Source organism: Lissotriton vulgaris, unplaced genomic scaffold (assembly GCF_964263255.1).
Source record: "Lissotriton vulgaris unplaced genomic scaffold, aLisVul1.2 SCAFFOLD_1792, whole genome shotgun sequence".
NCBI lineage: Eukaryota > Metazoa > Chordata > Amphibia > Caudata > Salamandridae > Lissotriton > Lissotriton vulgaris.
Genome location: NW_028252203.1, coordinates 496,223 through 519,800, shown reverse-complemented (window position 1 = coordinate 519,800; position 23,578 = coordinate 496,223). Strand labels below are relative to the sequence as shown.

Below are 23,578 nucleotides of genomic sequence, written 5' to 3'. Positions count from 1 at the left end.
GCCACCATTTTCATACTAAAAATTTATTTTGTGGAAAGGAAAGGGCAAAGTAAAAACATCCATAACTTTCAGTTTTGCAAAATTGATAGGGATTAACTCCTATCTATAATTGTAAATTCCGCAGGCTAACTACCGAATGTCACCCCACCCCACTAGTCCGGATTTTTGCACCTGATTGCTTCAAATAATACTTTTCAGCGAGAAGGGACCTTTCCAAACATGTCTCATAACGCACAATCTCCCTCCAGCTAAAATCAGGATTCACCCTAAAAACCAAAGTAATTGCAGACTAGTTACCTATCTTCTAATTTTAGCAGAACTACTTCAAAAAATTGTTGTCAATCAATTGCATGGGCACCAGTTAAGGAAGGTATGCGTAAAATGACGCATTGAGTTTTGTCAACAATGCACAGAAGATAATGTAAGTGCTCCCTGCCTTATTTAGCACTTTCTTTCCTATCTTCTTCGTGATTTACCAAAATAAACATGAAATAGTCATACCATGCACTTCCTCACTTGAGGAGCTAATCAATGTTTCCAGTTTACTCGAGTGTCCCCATTTCAACAATATGACATATGGTAAAGAGGTCACTTTAAAGCACTTCTGACTGGGAGTGGTGTTAACCCCCCCAAGGGGTTTATTGAGCCTGAACTGAATCTAGTCAATGCATTTATAATGCAAACTGGAAGCACATTAAGTTTTACAATGAAGACAGACTAAACATTATAATAAAACCATACAGGTTTATTTAGGGTTAAAATCATTATAGAAGGCAAAAACATTTGCTAGAAGTCAGTCAATAATCATTTATATCAAGCAATAGCATGCAGCTTAGGACAAAATGCAGGAAATAGATGAGCAGAACGAGATAGAGTTTGTCTAAATTGATGTGTGGTGATACCTCCTAAAAGTCCAGGGACAATGACACAACTACCCCCAAGAAGGGGCTTCTTTTATAATGCATTACAGAATGAAAATAATACATTCAATCGAATTGTGCAAAAGTTACATGGTTTGAACCAATCACGTTAGTCAGTCAGGCGAGGATGAGGCCCTTGTTAGTATCGGAGGAATAGTGCTTCAGTTTCTTCCTCCTGACACTGATGATTATTTAATGGAAAAGACCGACACATGTCTTTCCTTCAGCCCTGCATCTCCGCGAACGGATTCTCCATTAAGACGACTGGAATGTGGGTAGCATTGCTTGCTCTCACTCCTGCAGAAAGTATCCACCTTTATGGGCCTTCAGTAAGCTCATTTATAGACAGTCTCTGACCTATATCCAGGACTCCATTCGGGCTAAGAATGACTAATTCCCTTTTGTGGTATTACTTGGCGTAAGTCAAGATGCCAATAAGACTATTTCCCTACTTTCTTGCTTAATTGCTTTTTATTAATGAATGAATATTGGTTTTGTAAAGCGCAAACTTAGCCCAAGGGCGTGTAGGCGCGAAATGCAAAGCATCAAGAAACAGTGAGAGAGGGAACATGCTCAGGCTGACATATCTTGAAAAAGCCAGGTCTTTAAAACTTTACGAAAAAGCAGAAGGGACACCTGACTAGAAAGTTCTTCTGGGAGAGAATTCCACAGTTTGGGCGCAGCCGTAGAGAAGGCTCTACCACCCCATTTAGCCTTCTTAAACTTGGGAACTATCAATACGTTTTTATCCAAGGACCGGAGCGATCTGATAGGAGCATACTGATCGACTTGCTGCCCTCTGAGCCAGAGTCATAATAGACTTCATGAGTCAGGCATCTTACGGTCCAACAGGCAGCCAGTGCAGTAACTTGATCGAGGCCAAGACTGAATAATGTCTAGGAAGTTTCAAAACCAGCCTGGTCGCGGCATTTTGCACCATCTGCAGGTGACAAACAAGGCCTTTATTAATGCCCAGATAAAGGGCATTGCAATAGTCCAATCTGGACGTTACTAAGGCAGTGACGGCCTGCTTACGTGCTTTGAAAGAGAGATAGTGAGAGATTTTTCTGAGGATCCTGATGATCCTGAAACAGGTGGAGACAATCCTATTGACCTGAAGGTCGAGAGAGAGCATTGTCCACGATCACCCCTAAGTTCTTCCCATGAGATACTGGGCAGGGACAAACACCAAGCGTGTCCGGCCACCAGTCACTGGACCAGATTTCCTGATTACTCCCAAAAATCAGGACCTCGGTCTTCTCTCCATTCAGTTTCAGAAAATTCTCCACCATCCAAGAGGAGACTGCCTCCATACAGCTCCTAAAATTGAGGGCAGAATCTATTACACTATGTGATATAGAAACCATTATTTAGGTGTCGTCCGCATAGGACACCAACTCAAGCCCAAAAGATCTCTCCACTTTTCCAAGCGGAGCCACAAAGATATTGAAACGTTGTTGGGCTCATGGTAGAGCCCTGAGGAACACTGCATAGCAAAGGTTTAGGGGCTGAATAGAACTGGCCCATCTTCACCATCTGCGCTCGCTCACTAAGAAAGGAGGCTATGAGACCAAAGCAGTGCCCCCAACACCTATCTCTCTAAGACAAGCCTTCAGCCTGTGAGGAGATCGAGTATCAAAGGATGCGGTGAGGTTCAATAGCACAAGAAGAGTTGTATGGCCTACATCAACTTGAGCCCGGATGTTGTTAAAGACCGCCGTCAAGGCTATCTCAGTACTGTGGTGTCTCCTAAAACCATGTTGAGAACCATCAAGGAGGCGGTGGTCTTTTAGATATGTGCTGAAATGGAGATTTAAATAGGCCTCCAATATCTTGTCAGGGACGGGAAGCAAAGAGATTGGCCGGAAATGTTTCAATTCCCCAGGATCCAAGGAGGGTTCTTCAAAAGAGGTTTCACCACTGCCATCTTCCACAACGGGTGATACAATCCTTCCGAGATGGCGGCGTTCATAACTTCAATGAGGGGGGGAACCAGGATCTCCCGGCAGGTTTTTAACACCTTAAGGGTACTGGGGTCTAAAGGGGAGCCTGAATTAACACGGACCAGGAGCCTAGTCGTTACCTCCAAGGACATAAGAGGGAAGGTGAGGAGCCTGTAAGTCTCCCCCATGAGCCTAGTCCCACTGGGGGGAATAGAAGTTTAAATTCCTGACCTAATGCTGGAATTAGCTGTTCCCAACAGGGCTTGGATAGCGGAAAATTTGGCTTGGAAGAAATCCAATATTTTATCACAGAGTTCCTGCGAGACATCTGAGGGATCAGTGACATGTGGAGAAATAAGAGAATTAATGATCTTAAAGAGATACCTTGAAGATTTCATAGATGTAGTAACTCTGGAAAAGTATAATCTCTTTTCCTCCATAATGGCCAATTTATATATTAATGAATCTTTCTTATGATTCCCTTTCTTATGACACCCCTACAGGTTCCCTAAGTAAGTACCCTATTTCATTTCACAACATTTGGTGTCACTCATGGTCTATTTCCTACTGGGGATTTTTAGATTGATAGCCACAGCTCCACTATAAGGTAGGATTTTGTTAATTCAGATACTGCTTGATTCTAATTCTATTATATGTCTTTCTTTAAGAGCCCCCTTTATTGGTTTGTCCTGATGAGACCCTATATCTAATGCATAGTTGAAACTTTGTTGACACCATGCTTACAAACACACGTAATAAACCTAATTCAGGAACAGTCTTTGGATTGTTGCATCCAATAAGTCCTTTATTTATGGATGTCACTTTTTGTTTTCATTATGTGTATTTGGCTGCTGATCTTTTAGCTTAAGCTGGTTCACTTTCACTTGGGACACATTCCAAATGTTTACTGTTTATATGCCCACTGCACTGACTGCGTAAAGTATTTTTGAACATTGTACTTGGGAGTGATGGTCTCATTTTATGTCTTCAAATACACATTAATTGTGGCCAGCAATTGTTCGTGACCGAATTATTATTGTGATGTATAATGATGCTAAGGGAGAGGAAGTATGTAATAAGTATGACATTATATTAATTAGTGCACTCTACATTAGTTGCATTGCACATACCAACAAAGTAGGCCACTTGAGATTGTAGGTACAGAGCAAGGTATGGCTCACAACAACCCAGTGTTTAGGGGGACAACCATTACACACTTCCTCTTTCTAAACCTGTGCTGGCCACTGAACTTCATTTCAAATTTGTAAATTAGAGAAAGGGAGATCCCTGCCTTTCCTTAAGATCAAAGATTCCATGCTGTGCCCTATGGAGCAAGTAGGAGAGGAACTGGCCTACCCCACATCTGAATCTCTACCTGCAAGGACTTCCAGAACTGCGAGGACTTCCAGAACTGTGGTTGACAATCGCCTGAACAGAGCAAAATAATTAAGATGATTTGCTTTTGGAATACTGTCGTTTGTTGTGGAGCCTGCTTTCTGAACATTAATGTTCCTGGCACTGAAAGGTCCTGGAATATAAAAAGCCTCTTGATCACTGGAAGCAGCCTCAGTTAACTACTGGAGTGCTCTGGTGGGTTTTGTGGCTCTGTTGCTGAGTAATGCAGCATACCTTGATTGCTAATATCTATCTATATATATATATATATATATATATATATATATATATATATATATATATATATATATATTCAACAGCAATCGTTTTCACGTTGTGTTACAAAAACAATGTCCAGGCCACTTTGCAATTTCTCAGCGTGGATTTAATCCAGTATAGCTCACTGAGCTATACCGGAATAAATACACGCTGAGAAATTGCAAAGTGACCTTGACATTGTTTTTGTAACACGACATGAAAACGATTCCCGTTGAATTGCTGGGAGTCGCGACCCCGTCCTGGCCCGCCGCTGCGAGTGGCTGGGGTTTGTTTCCAAAAACAAGGTGGAATATATGTATATATATATATATATATCTATATACACTGGAATGTGTACTGAAGTAAACAGAAAAAAAACTACCTGGTAAAACAGAACTAGCTTAACCTAATTTTTGAAGCTGCACAGACCTCAAGCTAAGGACCAAGGAAAATGGTTTGACTCACACCCATTAAACCAGTTCTAAGACACATCCTATAACAGATAACTTCATCTGCTTCGGCCTGATCATTGCTCCTGCACTCAGTTCACTGTGGGTTGGGACCATGAGTACCCAAACTGAGTTTTCATTGATCCATACTTTATATATTGGACTTTCAAGTCCTTTAATTCCATACCTGGATTTCTGTTTGGCCAGATTATTTACACGTATTACATGGCATCCATTTCTCTCAAGGCTTGTCTTACTGCTCAGTTCCATCTAATGAAGGTGGCTTGGATACTCATAGGGAAATCCTGGGTTACACTTGTGGGTCCTTTAGTTTCGGCAGTGTAAAATCCTATTCACAATTCACATTACATCTGTTAACTCTCTGTCCTGTAGTTTGCTAGAGATATTCCATACATAAACATGCAATAAATATCCAATGCTAATGATGCCTCAACATGTGTTTAGATATACCTATAAATATTAGTGCTTTAATATAGGTGGCACAAAGGATCAAAAGTTTTTAATGAATTAATTTATTTTGTCTTTTCATAGATGGGAAAAATACATCTGTTTGGGATAAGCCATCTTTAGCTGGAAAGCACGATCTGGACTGTGATTGTTTTCGAAGTGAGGAACGTGGGTGGACAACCTTCATATCCCACAATCAGCTGCGTCGTAGGAGCTTCCTGAAAAATGATGACCTCATCATATTTGCAAATTTTGAAGGTACAGAACATATTCCTTACAGACAGAATGTCATTGAATATGAACGTACAACAAAGTATGACGTCACTAGCACAGTGGTTGGGGTTCCTCACATAAAAAGTTTACTTTTGTGAATCAGGCCCAAAGATGGGATCAGCCTTATCTTATGTATTTGACTCACTTAGTTGGGCTTGTGATACTCTATCCTTCTCTCCCTCTTTCACAACTGTATATGAATGACTTGAGAAATGCATCTTGAGAAAATCCTCTCCCTTCAATATTTTTAGACACTTCAGCAAGAGTACCCAAATCTCCTTTAGAGGACCTTGTGATCATGTATTCCACCATGATCTTATTTTCTTCTCTGTCCTCTATGTATTTGTATAATATTTACATCTGCTTATCATACCATCTCATAACCGATAAAGGATGGGGCTATGTAGATCCTTTCTACTTGCAGCTGTGCTCTGGCGTGTTAAAGACAGAACAGGTGAAGTTCCCCCACCCGTCTGAAAGTAAGAGCATCTCCTGGGGCATCCTTTCATGCTCCCTGAAAAAAGACACATTGTTGACACCATTGATTGTCTTCAAACACAGAAGAATCAGAGGAAATTGACACTTGCAGTGCAATGAATGATCCAACGAATCATCTGCAATCTGTGAGGAGCACAGCACAGCCTGTCCATGGTGTGTACCTGGATTTACCTCTTTGGCCTGCAGGTGGAACACCAAAAGCTAAGCCACACATGATAAAAGACTAAAACCTTGCCTGCTTGTTCGAACAGCATTTGAAAGACTGCAAACACTTTTTCACTGTCCGAGTGAAAAAAATTACTTCAGCCTCTTTTAAATGAAGACATTTTCCGTGGAGTATCACATTTTGGGTGAATATGATCTGTGGCCTTTACATTGTGATTCTGGGCTGAGCAGATGTTATGTGGATTATCAGGTCTTGGTATGACCATAATCAGGAGGTCTCCAGATTTTACATCTGGGCTTCCTGTTTCGCTCCCAGACTGTACAGAGAGTAATAAAATTGATGGATGTTTGAATGAACCTTTGAAGACCCCTGATTCCAGAAGCCACCAGATGAGCACTCAGAACTTTTCCTGAGATTAGTGTTTTCTTTAATTGATCTTTCGTAGTTATTACCCCAATAAAAGCCAGGCCATGTTACAAAGTTCTTATATAAATAATTTGGTAGTGGGATCCTATGGAAAATCAGGTGGGATCCTATGGAAAATCAGGACTTTCTCTCTTCTCTTATGCCGATAACTCTCAAATCATTTTCTCCTTGTCCTCTCACAAAAAAAATGACCCTTCGATGCCTAAAACTGGTTTAAACAATATAGCTCTCTGGATGCAGCAAAACGTTCTCAAACTAAATAGCGAAAAAACAGAGGTCTGGTTTTAGGAAAGGATAAAGAACTATGGAACCCCAGACACAGGCCCAACGAAATGGGCAATCTTCCTTCTCCTTCCTCCCAAGTAAAAAATCTGGGCATCATAACTGATGACTCACTTAGCATGCACCCACAATCCATCATAGTTGCAGCTATCTGTTTCACCATTTTGAAATGGTTAAGAAAAAATTGTTGGATGCTGCCGGAATCCACCAGGAAAACTGTAGTTAATGCCCTAATAACATCTACACTTGATGGTAACATCCTATACCTGGGATCAAAGAAATCAGTAGTCCATAGGCTACAGATGGTACCAATGCTGCGGTTAGACTTTTGTGTAAATTTCCAATAGCCACCTCTGTCTCGGCTCACAGACGTAAGCTACACTGGCTTAAAATTGAGAACAGAATTAAATTCAAGGCACTGAGTTATATGCACAAAATTAAAACCAACTGTGCTCCATGTTATCTTCAATCCCTGGTCAGCCCTTTACCTCCCCTCTCGTAATCTCCGCTCTGCCACCCAAGGGAGATTCATCATACCAAAATTCAAACGAGCATGGATTGGCGGCAAAGCCTTTTCCTATCTTGGTCCCGCAACTTGGAACTCTCTACCTACAACTCTCCGAAATGAACTCAATTATACACAGTTCTGAAAGTCTTTAAAAACTTGGCTTTTCGACAAATAACCACCACGACCACCTGTGCTCTCTGCCTTCTCTGTCTTTTGGTGCAGGAAACCTTTTTGGGTATCTGTTGCACATTACAAATTGAATAACTAACTAACTAACTATGGAGGTAGGATTCTGTGAGGCCTTGCAATCTGAGACAAAAAAGCCCTTTTCTTTAGAACTAAATTATGACATTGTTACATACTGGTTTGACCTCAATTTTTCTGGGATACCCAAAACATTTCCTCAAATAGAAGGAAGTTTTATCAATATTTCCGCAGAATATAACTCCATTTGATGATTAACCTTAGAGAGTTCCACATCAGCTCCAAGCAGGAGCACACGTCCAAAGGACAATATTACCATCATTTTGTTTGAACAGGTTGCCGAATACTGTGTGAGGCATATCTAACAACTGGTAACATTGGTACGTGGAGACACTCTCAGGTATGTCAATTGGAAGGTTGACCCCTAGAAGGGGTAACTGAAGACTCCTGAACAAAGAAGATGCCCCACATAGCACTACCAACAGACAATGAGTGGTACTCTTGGAACCAGATCGTTCTTCCCCAATTTTAACACTGGGTAGAGTCTATGCTCATCAATGGTGCAAATCTTGCCTGAACTCACTGACCGAAAACGTCCCAGCAGAACACTTGGGCCTTGTAGGAGAAGTGGCTTACTGCGCAGAGATGCTGACTTTAGAACATGTGGAACAAGGCTGGTCGAATTCGGGCCACAGTTCAATATCCTTCGATTCAAGGCAAATCGCTTAATCTCCGGATAAAAAAGAACAAAATAGAAACGTGTACTGTGGATTGGTTCTGTTGTAAAGTACTTCAATGCCCTGGGCCAGATTTGGGCTATAGAAAACTGAGGGAATAAAACCACAGTCACTAAAAAGTGAAAGTGCAGACTATGTATCTTCGGTGCCTGACCTAATCATGGGTTCACACTCTGCAACTCTGGGCATTAAGCTTGCTTAATCTCCACAACTGCCCCCCGCGGCGGGATGCCTGGCTTTCACCTTGGGGATGCCCTGTAGGGGCTATCTCACAGGGAAAAACCAGGACGGGTTCCCAAGGCAAGCGCGGAGATACCTCTTCGGGGGTCGATTCTGGCGCTATATAAGAAATATAATAATAATAATAATAATGTATTTGACTGAAGCTGGACTTAAGGCCATATGCAGAAGCCTTGGCCAACAATGTTTATGTGCACAATCCAAATGGAAAAAAACATAAACTGAAGAAACACATCTTCCTGGAAGAGGCTCTGGCAAATATGGAGGGGCACCCTAGAAAGTGGAGCATCAGGAGGAGCCCTTCCATTTCTTTTCCAATAAGGAGTGAGTAGAAGAATTGTGATGGCACAGTTGGTGATGCAATGACAGATGGGACTACTCAAAAAATAAAAATGGCAGAAAGTGCTGGAGAAGCTTTAATCATGTTCTGCTTACAGTGCAGACGTCGTAGCCTGTTGGGAATGTATAGGAGCAGGGTGACAGGGTAAAACTAACTGACATACTGTTCTAACATACCAAGACATAAAGACAATTTAAGCTGGCAAAACATTGTCCAAATTTTTTCCCCTCAAAATTGCCTCTCCCTCACTGGATATGACAGGATTAAAAAGAGTTTGCTTGCGTATAGACACCTCTGCAACACAGCTCTTTCTAACACTACTCTCTTCCTTCTGCTACTGTGTCCTCAAAACTACTACCTCAGTCATACCTTTTTGAAACTTATCTCTTTCACTGTTCTGCAGCTCCCCCATATAGCTTCTTTCTCCTCATAAGCCCCAATCCTTTTTTCCATCTTCCTTCACCCTTTACTTTCAATCATTGCTACCTCTTACCTTAATCCAGAATATATGGTATGTTTCATTTGATTGATAGAAGTGCTTGTTTAGAGAACTCAAGGAATGTGGGAAATACCAAGGTGCCAGCACGGAGGCAGCTGCAGGAGCTGTACTCATTCTGTACATTACCTCCTTAAGCCACTGTGCTTCCAATGGATGATGGTGTGGTGTTGTGGTATGATTGTGTTGAATGGTGCAGGGGATGTTAAATGATTACTATCAACATCTTTATGGGGGTTGGCAGGGAGTACCATGGGAAAAGCTGTAGAGGCAGCCTCACTTACCACTAAAACGCTGCATCTTGCATTCTGTAGTTTGCTGCTGGGCCGATCACTGAAATATTATCGACGGACACATTATCGACTTACCAAAATATCGTAGAAAAATTATCGATGACAAAAATATCGACTTTCTATACTTATTACACAAACTACAAAAATATCGAGTAAAAAATATCGAGTACTAACTATATCGAATACATAAATATCGCTTACATAAATATCGACTACAAAAATATCGTTGGACATGAAATTAGCCCTAACACTACAAAAATATCGACTACAAAAATATAGACTACCAAAATATCGTAAAAAAAAAATATCGAGTTCATGTTTGTACACTTTTATTTCTAAAATACCATCTTTATCATCAATAAAAGTCATTTCTCAATAAAAAATACATTTCACATTTAATACCTGTTACTTACATTAAATGACTATTAATCCACATTTGCTATACATTCTATTACATACATTTTATCATTTTCTACATATTCTTTGCATTTAACTAACATTACTTATTTTCACATATAAATATATTTCATTTAAACACGAACCTGCTTTAATGCGGGAATAACTACATACCACCATTCTCACATCAACAAACACTCCAATTAACTAAAAAAAATTCAAACTAGCCTATACTATGCTTCCTTACATCCTACAACCAATCAAATCAAAGCACACATAACACATATACTATAAAAGGGATACATGCATTCTACCATTTGTTGCTGCTACCTCTCTGGAAAGTAGATGCCAACACTCTGAAGATTTTGTTGCAGAATAAACATCTTTAAAGATCCAGCTCACTAGCTAATTAATCAAGTAAGTAACACAGCATTTTTGTAGAAAACAAAATTAGAAGTGCACTATTTTCCTTACATCTCCTAAGTCTTACACTTATTTTATTTTCATCTCTTCCTACTTTTCTGATAGAAACTACTCCAACACAATTCCTATTACATGGTCATATTTCTTGACGTGCAAAATCAGATAGTAAGTATATAATAATTCTCTGTTATACACCAACTGCTGTTTTTAAACACTAATTTACAAGAGTATTTAATTTTTAAAAACATTATCTTCACAGATATACTGAAATTGTGCTATTTCTACAGCAAAAAAGATAAAACTACACTAATTACACATGTAAGTATAGATGTGTTTGTGATAAAACTGCCAATTTCATTAATGCACATTTGGAAACAACATATCTTGCTTTTTACATCTTCCCTATAGATCATTTGATAGATCCAACATCAACTATACCAAAACACAAGAGTACCCTTCTGAAAAATGTAAGTATAATTGTAATGTGGCAAAAAGTGGGCACAAAAAACGCTAACTATATTCTTAACACCATGTTATATATTTTGAATTGCCTCTACAGATATTCTGAAAACATCATACATCTATTCGACATATCATATGAAAACCTCCTACACAAAATATACCAATATACAAGAATAGCCTTGTAAAAAATGTAAGTATACTTGTCATTTCTCAAAAACTGCCGAAAATAACACAGACTATGTTCTTAACAAAATGTTATCTATTTTATATTTCCTCTACAGATATTCTGAATACATCATACAGCTATTCTACCTACAACAAAGAAAACGACATATTTAGAAGTTAGTATACGTTTAAATCTGTTACATTTCCAAACGGTTCAATATTAAAATTATAATATTTTGCTTTTATTTCTTCTATCTACTCTACAGATCAGACCTGTACTAACTTGATGTACTCCAGCAATTACTACTATTCTACTATTTAAACAAGTAAGTATATGTAATGTTTACATCAAATGCACTAGTAAGCAAAAATGACAACTGCTTTTGAGTAGGAAATACATTTGTTATGTGTAAACATTAACGTTGCTTTTCTATATTTTCATACCAACAGCAAATAAAGACATACATACAAGAACATCATTTAAAAGACATTTCTGCTTCTGTGACTACAACTTTGATTAACTGTAAGTATAAATGCATCAATAATGATGTTAGCACCACAAAAGTAAAAAAATGTGTTCTGATTTTGTTTCTTTCTACTCTTTCCTAGAACAAGTAAATCAAAATGACTGAAGGTGCAGAATTTGTCATGTCTCAGAAAAATAAATTACTATTATGCTACATGGGTTATGTGTATAATCAGGAGAGACAAAGTGGTAGAAAGGTTTTTTGGAAGTGTACCAAATATTACTCCAACAAATGTTATGGGAGGGCCACTACTGAGGAAACTAATGTGCTATTTACTAGAGAACATAATCATCCCCCAAATGTCACAGAAATTGAAATTAGAGATGCTTTAGAAAGTATTAAAAGTGCTAGCACACAAAGTGACAAACCAACCACACAAATACTTAAAGAAGAACTAGTAAAAATCCCAGCCCATGCTTCAGGTCAACTACCCTCTATTGACTCCCTGAAACGCACAATTGCACGCACTAAACGACTCACTAGCACAACCCAACCCAACCCAACTTGTTTTGAGGAAATTATTATTTCACCCGAAATGGCCATCACACACAATAAAGATACATTTATTCTTTTTGATAATGAAAGCAGTACAAACAGAATAATTATGTTTGCAACTGCAAGTAATTTACGAAAAATCCAACAGTGTCCCCAATGGATGATGGATGGAACATTTAAACCCTGCCCAAAACCTTTTTATCAACTGTATTCCATCCACGGTTTATACCATCATTCTAACATACCTTTCATTTACTGTTTGCTACCCAACAAACAGCAAACAACTTACACCGAAATTTTAAATGTTCTCAAAACGGAAATCAATAATTATTTTCCCGAAAAAATAATTATTGATTTCGAATTAGCTATGATTAATAGCATTTTGAGAACATTTCCCCACACAGCAATCCAGGGTTGCTATTATCATTTTAATCAGAGTATATGGAGGCATCTCCAAAAATCTACTTTAAGTATACTATACTCTACAGATAGCACCTTTGCCTATCAAGTTAAAAAGTTAATAGCCCTGGCCTACGTCCCTGTTACAGATGTTGCTGAACATTACAATTTATTAATTGACAGCGCATATTACAAGAGGAATGAGGATAAACTAACACCATTGCTAGACTATTTTGAAGACACTTGGGTGGGAAGGTTGCACAGATCTGGACATCGACGCCAGCCCAAATTCCAAATCCCTTGGTGGAATGTCTATCTTAGTACTTTAAACCAAGAGGCTAAAACCAACAACAGTGTGGAAGGGTGGCATAATGCTTTCCAAGCAACTACAAACAGAGGCAAACCCACATTCCATAACCTTCTAGAAGCTTTGAAAAAAGAACAAAGCTATCAGGAACTAAGAATGGAACAATCAGTGTCACAAATAGGTCCAAAACTCACTAAACAAACCAAACAAATGTTCCGACTACTTCAAAGTCAAGTCACACTATACCCTACAACTAGAGGATTAGAATACCTGGCAATAATAGCAAAAAGTCTACTATAAAAATGTAAACTAAATATACAAATGTCTTCTTACAATAATAGTAAAAATTACATGTCATAAACATATATAATGAATTATAAATAAAACATATTTGTTTGACAAACTTATGAAATTTATGTAAACAAATTCGTAACAAATATGCATTGTTTATAATTTTTTAACACATACACATAACATTAAAAATCGACATTTCCCACCCAATCAAAATTGTAAAATAAATACTTACAATTTTTGGACATGAGAGACGCAATCAAGGAAAAACCAATCCATACAATCCAATCCAATATCTTCCTATTCCAATATGGGAAACCCTCAAAAACCCGAAAATAAACTGTAAAACGTAAAAAAACGCTCCAGGAAATCCCGAAAACAGTAGTGTGGACACTTTAGGATTTAAAGTTATATCCACACAATTTAAAAAAAACGGTCACGCATATCAATGTATCAATCCGAATCGAAACCCTCAAAAAAACCCGAAAAAGGTTTAAAAAGTGTTAAAACCGCTCCTGGCAAACACGAAAAATAGGAGATAAATGTCAAAAAATAAGCATAATAACTTAAACATTTGTTTCTCCGTAAAAAAACACGCTTCCTTCCATGTAGTTTTCATGCGAGGAACCGAAACCTGTAAAAGAACATACATAACGAAACCCACCCACAAATACCCCCTTCACATTTGTAAATATACTAACAATGAACATTAACCATGTAAGAAGACATTTCCGAACAGTTCAAATAAGACTTGAAGGAAAAAAAGCACGACACATCTATCACGGAGACTTTTCACCCAAACTCTACTTAAACTATTAATACATACACCAAAAAAACACTACAAAGTTCGATTATACCCTCAAACATGACGACTTACTTATAATTTGTAGTTAAAAATAACCTTACCTCTCTCCACGCGAAGCAACTCCCAACCGCGAGCTTCTCCAGTCCTGAATGGAGCGCAATAACCTTACGCGGTAAAAAAGTAGTCCCCTTAACCCATTTGTGTAAATGGATAATAGAATAAACAATGTAATATGTAAAATATATAATACATACACATGTATAATGTAACAAATTAATACACTATACTCATGACAATTTTCCTTTATTAAGAAAAATAAATATATTTAATATAAATTAATATATAATATTTATTATATATTAATAATATTAAATAATTATGTAAGACTTTGAATAAAAGATGTAAATATTTTGTTATTGTGTATATTTATATGAATAATTTTGTGTTTAATTTTAATTAAACATTATAAATGTTTATGGTAATAATTAATAATGATAAATAATATAACTTATTTATTGTTATTAATATAACAATTAGAACCATTTACTATATAAAGGATGGCCTGAAAATAAGTATCTATTTTATCTGTGAATGTATATATTTTTGAAAATAATAAATGAATGTTTATGTTTATTAAATAATAATAATAATAATTAATAAAATAATTATTATTGTTATTAATTATTATAAAAAGTTTTATAATAATTTCTAACTATAACAAAAGTATATAATTGCTTTACTAATATTTGGTCAATACCAGATATTATAATTCAACATATTGTTTCCCTATACAATTATAAACTTTACAACCAAATCGATGTTTATGTTTAATGTAAAAACAACATTTTCTGAAATATACACCAAGAAATTTTTTTTTTGTATTTCAATTTATCCTAACAAATGTAATAATAGTCATGTTACTTGTTAAAATTAAAAATGTATTATATATATTTTATTATATTAATATTTAATATTAACATTATTAAATATTAATGTAAGAAATGTATAACAAATCATTGTTTTATGTATTTCTATATAACTACTTTAAACTGTAAGTGACTGATGGGAATATGTAAAATTTACTGAAAGAATGTTGTAAACAAATATTTTTTTTACATTGACAACATGTATATAAATGTAAAGATGTTATTCTGTGAACATTAAAAGTCAAAAAAATGTGATGTTATATTTGTTTGTGATTGTATTGTAGTACACAATAAAAAATAAAAAAATTGTTTAATAAAGTTATTTGAAAACATCCATGTTGCATTATTTTTTAATATTAAAATACAGTAATGAACAAATGTATACAAATGTGCTGCACACTGACCAATTTTATATGTATTATTACTACTCCAGTCAATCTAATATCATAGAAGCTGCAGGAGACTAGCAAAAAATTATTTACTATTCCTACTACACTCAAGCTAATACCATAAAATGTGGTGGAGACTGACCAATGTTTATTTATTAATCCAACTCCAGTGTAGGTAATATTACTGATGGTGCTGGACACCAACCAATTAATAATTAGAATTCCAACTCCACTCTAGCTACTGTCAAGAAACATGCTAATACATATATTGTTTTGATCAAAATAAAACGTACTAATGTAAAGTTATAATATTGTCTATTTTTGTGTAATAGATTTAATGTATCAGTGTTTTATGTTACACTATACATCAGCACTCTAAAATACCCAAAACTGTCCCAAAACACTAAAAATACCCCTTCACCCTAAAGGCCAAAACTGACCCAGAACCCTACAAATACCCCTTTATCAACAAACTTAAAACTGACCCAGAACCCTACAAATACCCCTTACCCACAAACTGAAAACTGACCCTGAACCCTACAAATACCCCTTTACCCACAAACTGAAAACTGACCCTGAACCCTACAAATACCCCTTTACCCACAAACTGAAAACTGACCCTGAACCCTACAAATACCCCTTTACCCACAAACTGAAAACTGACCCTGAACCCTACAAATACCCCTTTACCCACAAACTGAAAACTGACCCTGATCCCTACAAATACCCCTTTACCCACAAACTGAAAACTGACCCTGAACCCTACAAATACCCCTTTACCCACAAACTGAAAACTGACCCTGAACCCTACAAATACTCCTTTACCCACAAACTGAAAACTGACCCTGAACCCTACAAATACCCCTTTACTCACGAACAGAAAAATGACCCTGAACCCTAAAAAAGTAACCTATACCAAAAACTATTAAACTGAGCCTGAACAATATAAATAATAATGAACACAACATTAAAGATTAATATATAATTCACAAAAAAAAATATTTTACAAAAACAAAAATAAAATATATTCTCACATTAGCTATAATAATAAAATTGATTAATTAATATTGTTTAATTCCAATTAATTAATTAACATCAACATAAATTTAAACATTACATTTAAATGTATCCAATTAATGTAATTTAGTCATTATTATAAATTAATTACCAATAATTATTTTAAATAATATGCAATATATTAATTAGATCATTAACTAATTATAAATAATGTGTTAGCAATTTATAAATGTAAATAATATGCTAATTCTTAATAAAATACATCACTAATTGTTAATAATTAATAACCAATGTATCAATTAAAATAATATACAAATCAATGTATAAAAACAATAATTATTAATAATTAATTAATCAATTAATCAATTAAATGATATGCAAAATACTTAATTAAACAATTAACTAATTAATATTAATTAATTACCAATTAAAATCTAATTAAAATAATTACCAAACATATATTAAATAATTAATTATTATTAAATTACTTCCCACCCTATTCCCCTATAAACCCACAACCCGCTCCTAAACATTAAGTACTATTTATTTATATATTATATATATATATTTTTTTTAATCATTTTTTTTCAACATTTTCTCGATATTTTTTACTTTCACTATATTTTTCGATATTTTGTCTGGTCGATATTTTTAAGTCGATATTTTTGTATTCGATATTTTTGGGTCATTTTTACAGTCGATATTTTGTCCAACGATATTCCTATAGTCGATATTTAGTTAATGTCGATATTTTTCCGTCGATATTTTGTCCATTCGATATTATGTAGTCGATATTATGTCCAGTTACCCTGCTGGGCCCATGGCAGGAATGGAACATGGAGGGCCGGGAATCCAATTTTAGGTCCAGAACACCATTTTGTCAGGCATTCTGCTCCCCTGTTTAGTCCTTCTGAACTGAAGGGGTGTTGTAGAGATGTAAACCTTTGCATCACAGACTGAGGTCTTGATAGACTAAGAGGAGCAGTCAGAGCGCTACCCTCACAGTGGCAAAGGGCTATTGCCCTTACCAAGAGTTAAGTAGCACAAGCACAGTGGTGACAACATCCCGTTGCATGCTGCCCCCATATTCCAGGTGGGAGCCATGGTAAATATTAAGGGCCGTCTCCCTGGCGCATCACTGTGACTGAAGAGGGCCATCTTCATGTTCAGTGTTGTAACCCCAAGGGGTTGTTGCTCCTTCTTCACAGCCTCCCTATGCCGGGGGAGAGGGCTTCACTGAAGATTTAGGTCTGTCGCCCTGTTGCATCGCTGTGACTGAAGAAAGCCATCACTCTATGCATCGCTGTAACTTGAAAGAGCCGTCACCTGGAGTGCTGTTGTTTGTAAACCCTGTATTTCAGGTGGGAGGCCTGGTTAGGAGAGAGGTCCATTGCCTTTGAGCAATATGCGAAAGTGAAATTTTGCAGGTTGCGACTTTTATAAGCAGAGTCACGACTCAACCATTGGAACCTAGAAGCCATCAGAGCCCTACAGCAGAAGTCAGGAGGACTTACCCCACGACTGTAGGAGTTTGAGGATGCTTACTGCCCCACCTGCCTACCCGCAGCATCTAGACTACTGCGCATCACTGCCTCACAGACATGTCCAGGCCTTCCAGATCGTAATATCAGCAGGTGCAGGAAAGACTAATCACTGGGCTGCATAACCTGTGGGAGAACTTGCTCTGACTGTCGCTCTATGGCGCTGAGAACCTTTGACTAAACAAAAAGCTATAGTTGAACTTCTGAGACTCAAATTCACTAGTGGTTCCTAGCCTGAGTGTTGCCTTAAGTAAAAGTGCATCCAGTGTGCTCCAAGAAGAATGGCAGACACCACAAAATGGAGTACACGTGACCAAAAGTAGCTATGATTATACTAATCAATTTTTTGTACTCTTCAAGGGCAACAGTCCCAGGGCAGAATTTGAGGGACAAGGGTAAAGGTATTCAATCCAGCAAATACCACAGAAATGGGAAAATGTAATTGTTTACAATTCATGTCATGTGTTAATCTTTGAGTCTTTAAAAATGTAATACATGCCTCACATTTTATCAGTGTTATCTATTTTATAATTTCATCACCTTCTACTTTTATATGACAATTATTTTTTAGAAAACAATTTACATGGTTTCAATATACTTTTTTTTATTGTGCAAGATCTCACACATCTTATCAAGTCAGAGGTTCCAGTCAGGCAACATCAGCCCAGCAGCAAGGAAGTTGTTCATGCAAGACATGCACGATCAGCTGTGGACGCTATGGAATCCTTCAACCAGCCTCGTTATTCCAACTCTCCGTGTGACCCGAACCCCTGTCTGAATGATGGAGTCTGCGTGATTGAGAATGGGAAGGCAAGCTGCAGGTACAGTATGCCATTTCCTACTGCAAACAGCTTTCTAGTTTAGTTGAGTCATCAAAAATGAATAGATCAGTTTCAAAGCCTCAACTGGTAACAATATTTAAACTGTTTGTCAGGGCCGGACAGGGAACCCAAAGCAGCCCTGGCAAATTTTGTCACACTAGCCACCGTGCGGTCCTTAGTGATACCAGCGAGTGAGCCTGACCACTACAAAGGGAGGTTTTGAGAAGGGTTCTCCCGCCAAAAAAACGTGGTGAAAATGGTGCATTCTACAACACATTTGTCATTATACATTTAATTGTATTCGCTTTTAAAGCACAGTCAATGTTGACCTTACTGTGCCCCATGATATGACAATGTTTGTTAGGGGTCTTCAATTATTCCCTTACTATCACCCTCCAACAGTGCCCTCTCATCTCTCCATAGCTCCTCTCTTGCATGTATTTTATTTGTTTAATAGCACCTCTCATAACACTGAATGGTGTCGGGGCACTTTACATCACACACACATACAGAGACAAAGAATCATATGTATGAAAATCAGTGCATAGAAAATGTTACAGATGTCAAAAGGGACTATGAGGTGTAGTATTCACAGTCCTTGGTCTGGGGAAGGACAAACTGAGAATTCAAAACATAAAACATCAGCTAGAGTTAACTTTGATAATGATAATTTAGTTCTACCCAAACAAACCTTAATACCATGATCAGGATAATGAAAGACTGGTAAAAAAACATACATTGGTAACCTGTACCATGCAGCTATTTGATGGCAGTCCATAGCTTGCTGTGCTAGATTGTGATTGGAATTTATAAACTGCACAGTAACAAAAGAATATCTGTGACAAAAGCAGTAACCATTGAGCTATGCACATAAAATATTGTTCTTTGATATGCATGGTACACGTTCTTTGCAGCAGGCATATTCCCATCTCTCTCCAGCAGGTCCATTAATCATCAGAGTTATCTTGATACTTTTCCAGAAAACTCCTTAATATAAAAGGAACTTTGCAGTGGTTTTAAAACTGCTGCACTGCTACAAAACCACCGCCCCCCTAACAAAACCGGCCTCCCACCCTACCAGCCTCCTGCGGAAACACCCAATGCCCGGGACAGCAAGTCTGGCCTTGCTGATTGTGTTTTACTGCCTTTATCTACTTTCACACGGAAAAGGTGAATGTTATTTATTCTTGAAAAAAGAAACCTTTGCACCTAGCCCTGGCTTGACCTTTGCTATCCTTGCATCCTCGAACAAGAGGCTGTTGAGAGGGTAGGCTGGGACAAGACGTCAGCCCTGCAAGGTAATCTATAGTCGAAGATCACCTGATGTCACTTCTGCTACACTACATTAAAGAGGGGGAACCTTAAATGTTGCGAGTGTGTTTATTCCAACCCAAGTGGGTGGGCAGAAAGCACCCAGGAAAATTATTGCCTGCACCACATTTGCTGTCTTATACAACAAGCAGGCAGGGCGGGACAGCCCACTCACAGACAGAGACAGAGGCAGAGGGACGGGCAGTGAGACAGGCAAGATGTGCACGCAGAGACAGTCACAAAGGGAAGAGGTGGCATGGACAGGCAGTCTTAAAAAGATAGACAGAGGGACGGGCAGTGAGAAAGACAGAAAGGGACAAGATGTGTGCGCATAGACAGTCACACAGGGAAGAGGCGGCATGGACAGGCAGTCATAAAAAGATAGACACATAGGGGCAGAGAGTAAGATAGACAGACAGAAAGGGAAGAGCAGAGACAGTCATAGAAAGATAAAGACAGAGGGACGGGCAGTGACACAGACAGAAAGGGACAAGACGTGCACGCAGAGACACTCACAAAGGGAAGAGTTTGCATGGACAGACAGTCATAAAAAGATAGACAGAGAAGAATAGACAATGAGACAGACAGAAAGGGAATATGTCCCATGGGCTGAGACCGTCATGGAAAGATAAAGAGATAGGCACAGAGGGACAGTGAGGCGGTCAGAAATGGATGAGACAGGCATGCAGAGACAGCCAAAGAAGAAGAGACCGAACGTCATGTCATCCAGTCTTTTTTGTGGGTTTGCCTTGGCTTTTGAGCTCCTTGGAAAGGATATCTTAATAAAATCAACAAATATCAAGTCAACCATCATATTACCAAGGTAGGAATTCAATTAGGGTGTTAAACGTGGCTTTCAGCTGTGCAAGTTGAGGTCAGGATGAGGGTGAAGCCAATAGAGTAACTGAGTGGAGCCAGTGAAGGAAGTGGGTGGAGCCAGGGGGAGTGGGTGTGGCCTCCTACAAACATTTGAGCACCCAAATTAAGCACTGCAACTGGGGTTAGAATAAACATACACGCAACATTTAGGGTTCCCCCTCTTTAATGTAGCATTGCAATTTCTAGGGAAACTGAGGCCTTAACCTTCAACGTTCTCACTCCTCTCAAGTTTAAAGGTCACTTCTGCTATGCCTGGCCTTTTTATGAAATGAAATATGTGTGTATTAGGAGTTTATCCGTATTCAGGTCATGCCCAGGGCATATGCCCACCCATTTCTGATGTCCCCTACATCAGCCACGGCCCGTGGAGGGAGTTTCGGTGGGGTGGAGAGGCGGGGCGGGGGAGGGGCAGGGTGGGGTTGCTAAAAAGTGGAGTATGGATAATTGAAGGTAAGTAAACAATTTAATAAATAAAACGAATTTCGTAGCGCGCCCTGCATCACATTTTGCGATCCGGGGCGCGCTACGAAATTCGTTTTATTAATTAAATTGTTTACTTACCTTTAATTATCCATACTCCGGTTTTTAGCAACCCACACCCTGCCCTTCCCCACCCCGCCTCTCCGCCCCACCTGAAACTCCCTCCACGGGCCGTGGCTGCCCTACATATTTGATTTTCTCAGTTCTTCTGTGCTACGTGTGCCAACACCTGGTTTTGAACCCAAATCCACAGGTACCAAACCTATCACTTTAGCCACTCTCCTATCTTCCCAGGATTGTGTCCTTTCTATTTGTGCTGAAATGCCCAGCTTCACAGTAGCTGCACTCATGGTGGAGTGCCCTGACAGTATGGTCACACATATCTTCCGGCCATCCATTTATTCAATATATGTTGTTTGTTAAGATTAGTTTAAAACACATGAATGATTTATAATGTGTATAGGCCTCATGGCAGCTGCTCTGGCAGAATTATACACCTGTAGATCTTGAGTCACATCGGAGCAGACGTTTGAAAGTACATCATCAACAGAAAAAGAGGCACTACAGAGAGAAGTGCTCTGGCACATGCTGATTTTCTTCCCTAATTGGTTTGATTGGGCATAAGTTGTACGCTTCTGCTGAAAAAGAGCACTTGTATTGCACAGATTATGCCCAATGCCGTAGACCTGGGTTGGGTATGGTGGCTAGCCAATGATCAGGGTTGTAGGTGTAATTGGGTCAGTTTGACAGCTTATATCAGTTACCATAGGTCTGTTCTGTGTTTTTTATGAAACATTATAACAAGGGCAGTAAGCCTTAGTTATTTATTGTAAAAGCAAATGTGAAAGATAACTGACATTTATGGAACTGCTTGCCAAAATCCCAAATGAAGTCCGTTTATATTCTGAGCTCGGTGAAAAATACAATAGGAAGCTATCTTGCTTTATAAACTCCTTTGCCAAGTACCATGGGCAGGGGCTTTCCACAGTGAACCTTCTGACAAATGCAATAAGAAGCAGATTTATGAACTCTGAAAATGCAATAGGAAGGGGATTCTTTAGGAACTCTGAACTTAGTCAATAGGAGGGTATTGCACGTTGTAAACATGATGAAAGGAGGCTTTACATTTTGAACTACAAATCCAATAGGAATGGGGTTTTCATTGTAATTCCAGACAAATGAATTAGGCAGTGGTTTAGTACATATATCTCCTTTTAGGTCCAGACACAGTAGAATTATGGTGTTAATAGAAGGAGAGTTAATGCGTATGTAAACATGTACCTTGGGCTTGCCTAAATTATTTGAACTACTAGTTTTATTATCAGACATTGTGATACTACGCAACCATTTTCCAGGGTGAAAATTGTTGCTTTGACTGTTTAAGTGATTTAATGGGTAGGCAATTGCCAACCTTGCTACACTGTAAGTATTTTACATTACCTGTGATAATCTCTGATTAATCCCTTATTTTCTTTGCATTTTTAGGTGTGCCTCTGGGCAGACCATGTTCTACACTGGTGAGCAATGCCAGACAACACAAATCCATGGGAATATTCTTGGTATTATCACTGGTGGCATTGCTGGAACAATAATGATGACCATTGTTATACTTGTTGTGCAGAAAAGAAGATAAACATTGAATTTGAGAAGCTTAAAAAAGTTAAAATGTTTGGCTTCCAGTCCTTTGCCGAGTAATAAAATCTAAAGAAATATAAAACATAAAGGGCATTATTGTTATTGTTAATGGTGAACACTATGAAGGAGTTCCTTTATTTGTTTTCTATTGCACTTTTATATAACTGGGTTATTAATGTTGGTAGATGTGAGTCCAACACAAAAAAGGCCACAAACTTGTAAGGTTAAAGCACACTTTCAGTCATTTGAACCTGGGCTGTAACCACTGGTGGCTGTGGCTCAGAGCACAAAGGCTTCATTTAGGAATATGTTCAAAGTATTTAACAGTAACTTAACAGTTACAAAGTCAAAACTCTGCAACATAAAGTTCCCACAGCCAATTTGTAAAAGTAGAGAAAAATATAATTAGCAAA

At 38.0% G+C, this 23,578-nt stretch overlaps 1 protein-coding gene across 1 annotated transcript; it reads left to right on the top strand.

Annotated features, from left to right (window-relative positions):
- Nucleotides 1-5,517: 5,517 nt before the first annotated feature.
- On the top strand, nucleotides 5,518-23,253 carry LOC147662642 (meprin A subunit alpha-like; the record flags this gene model as incomplete). Its single annotated transcript, XM_086951030.1, has 3 exons — nucleotides 5,518-5,691; nucleotides 18,656-18,860; nucleotides 23,016-23,253. Coding segments are annotated over 3 exons (527 nt in total), but the record flags the coding sequence as incomplete, so codon positions are not given.
- Between the last annotated feature and the right edge of the window lie 325 nt (nucleotides 23,254-23,578).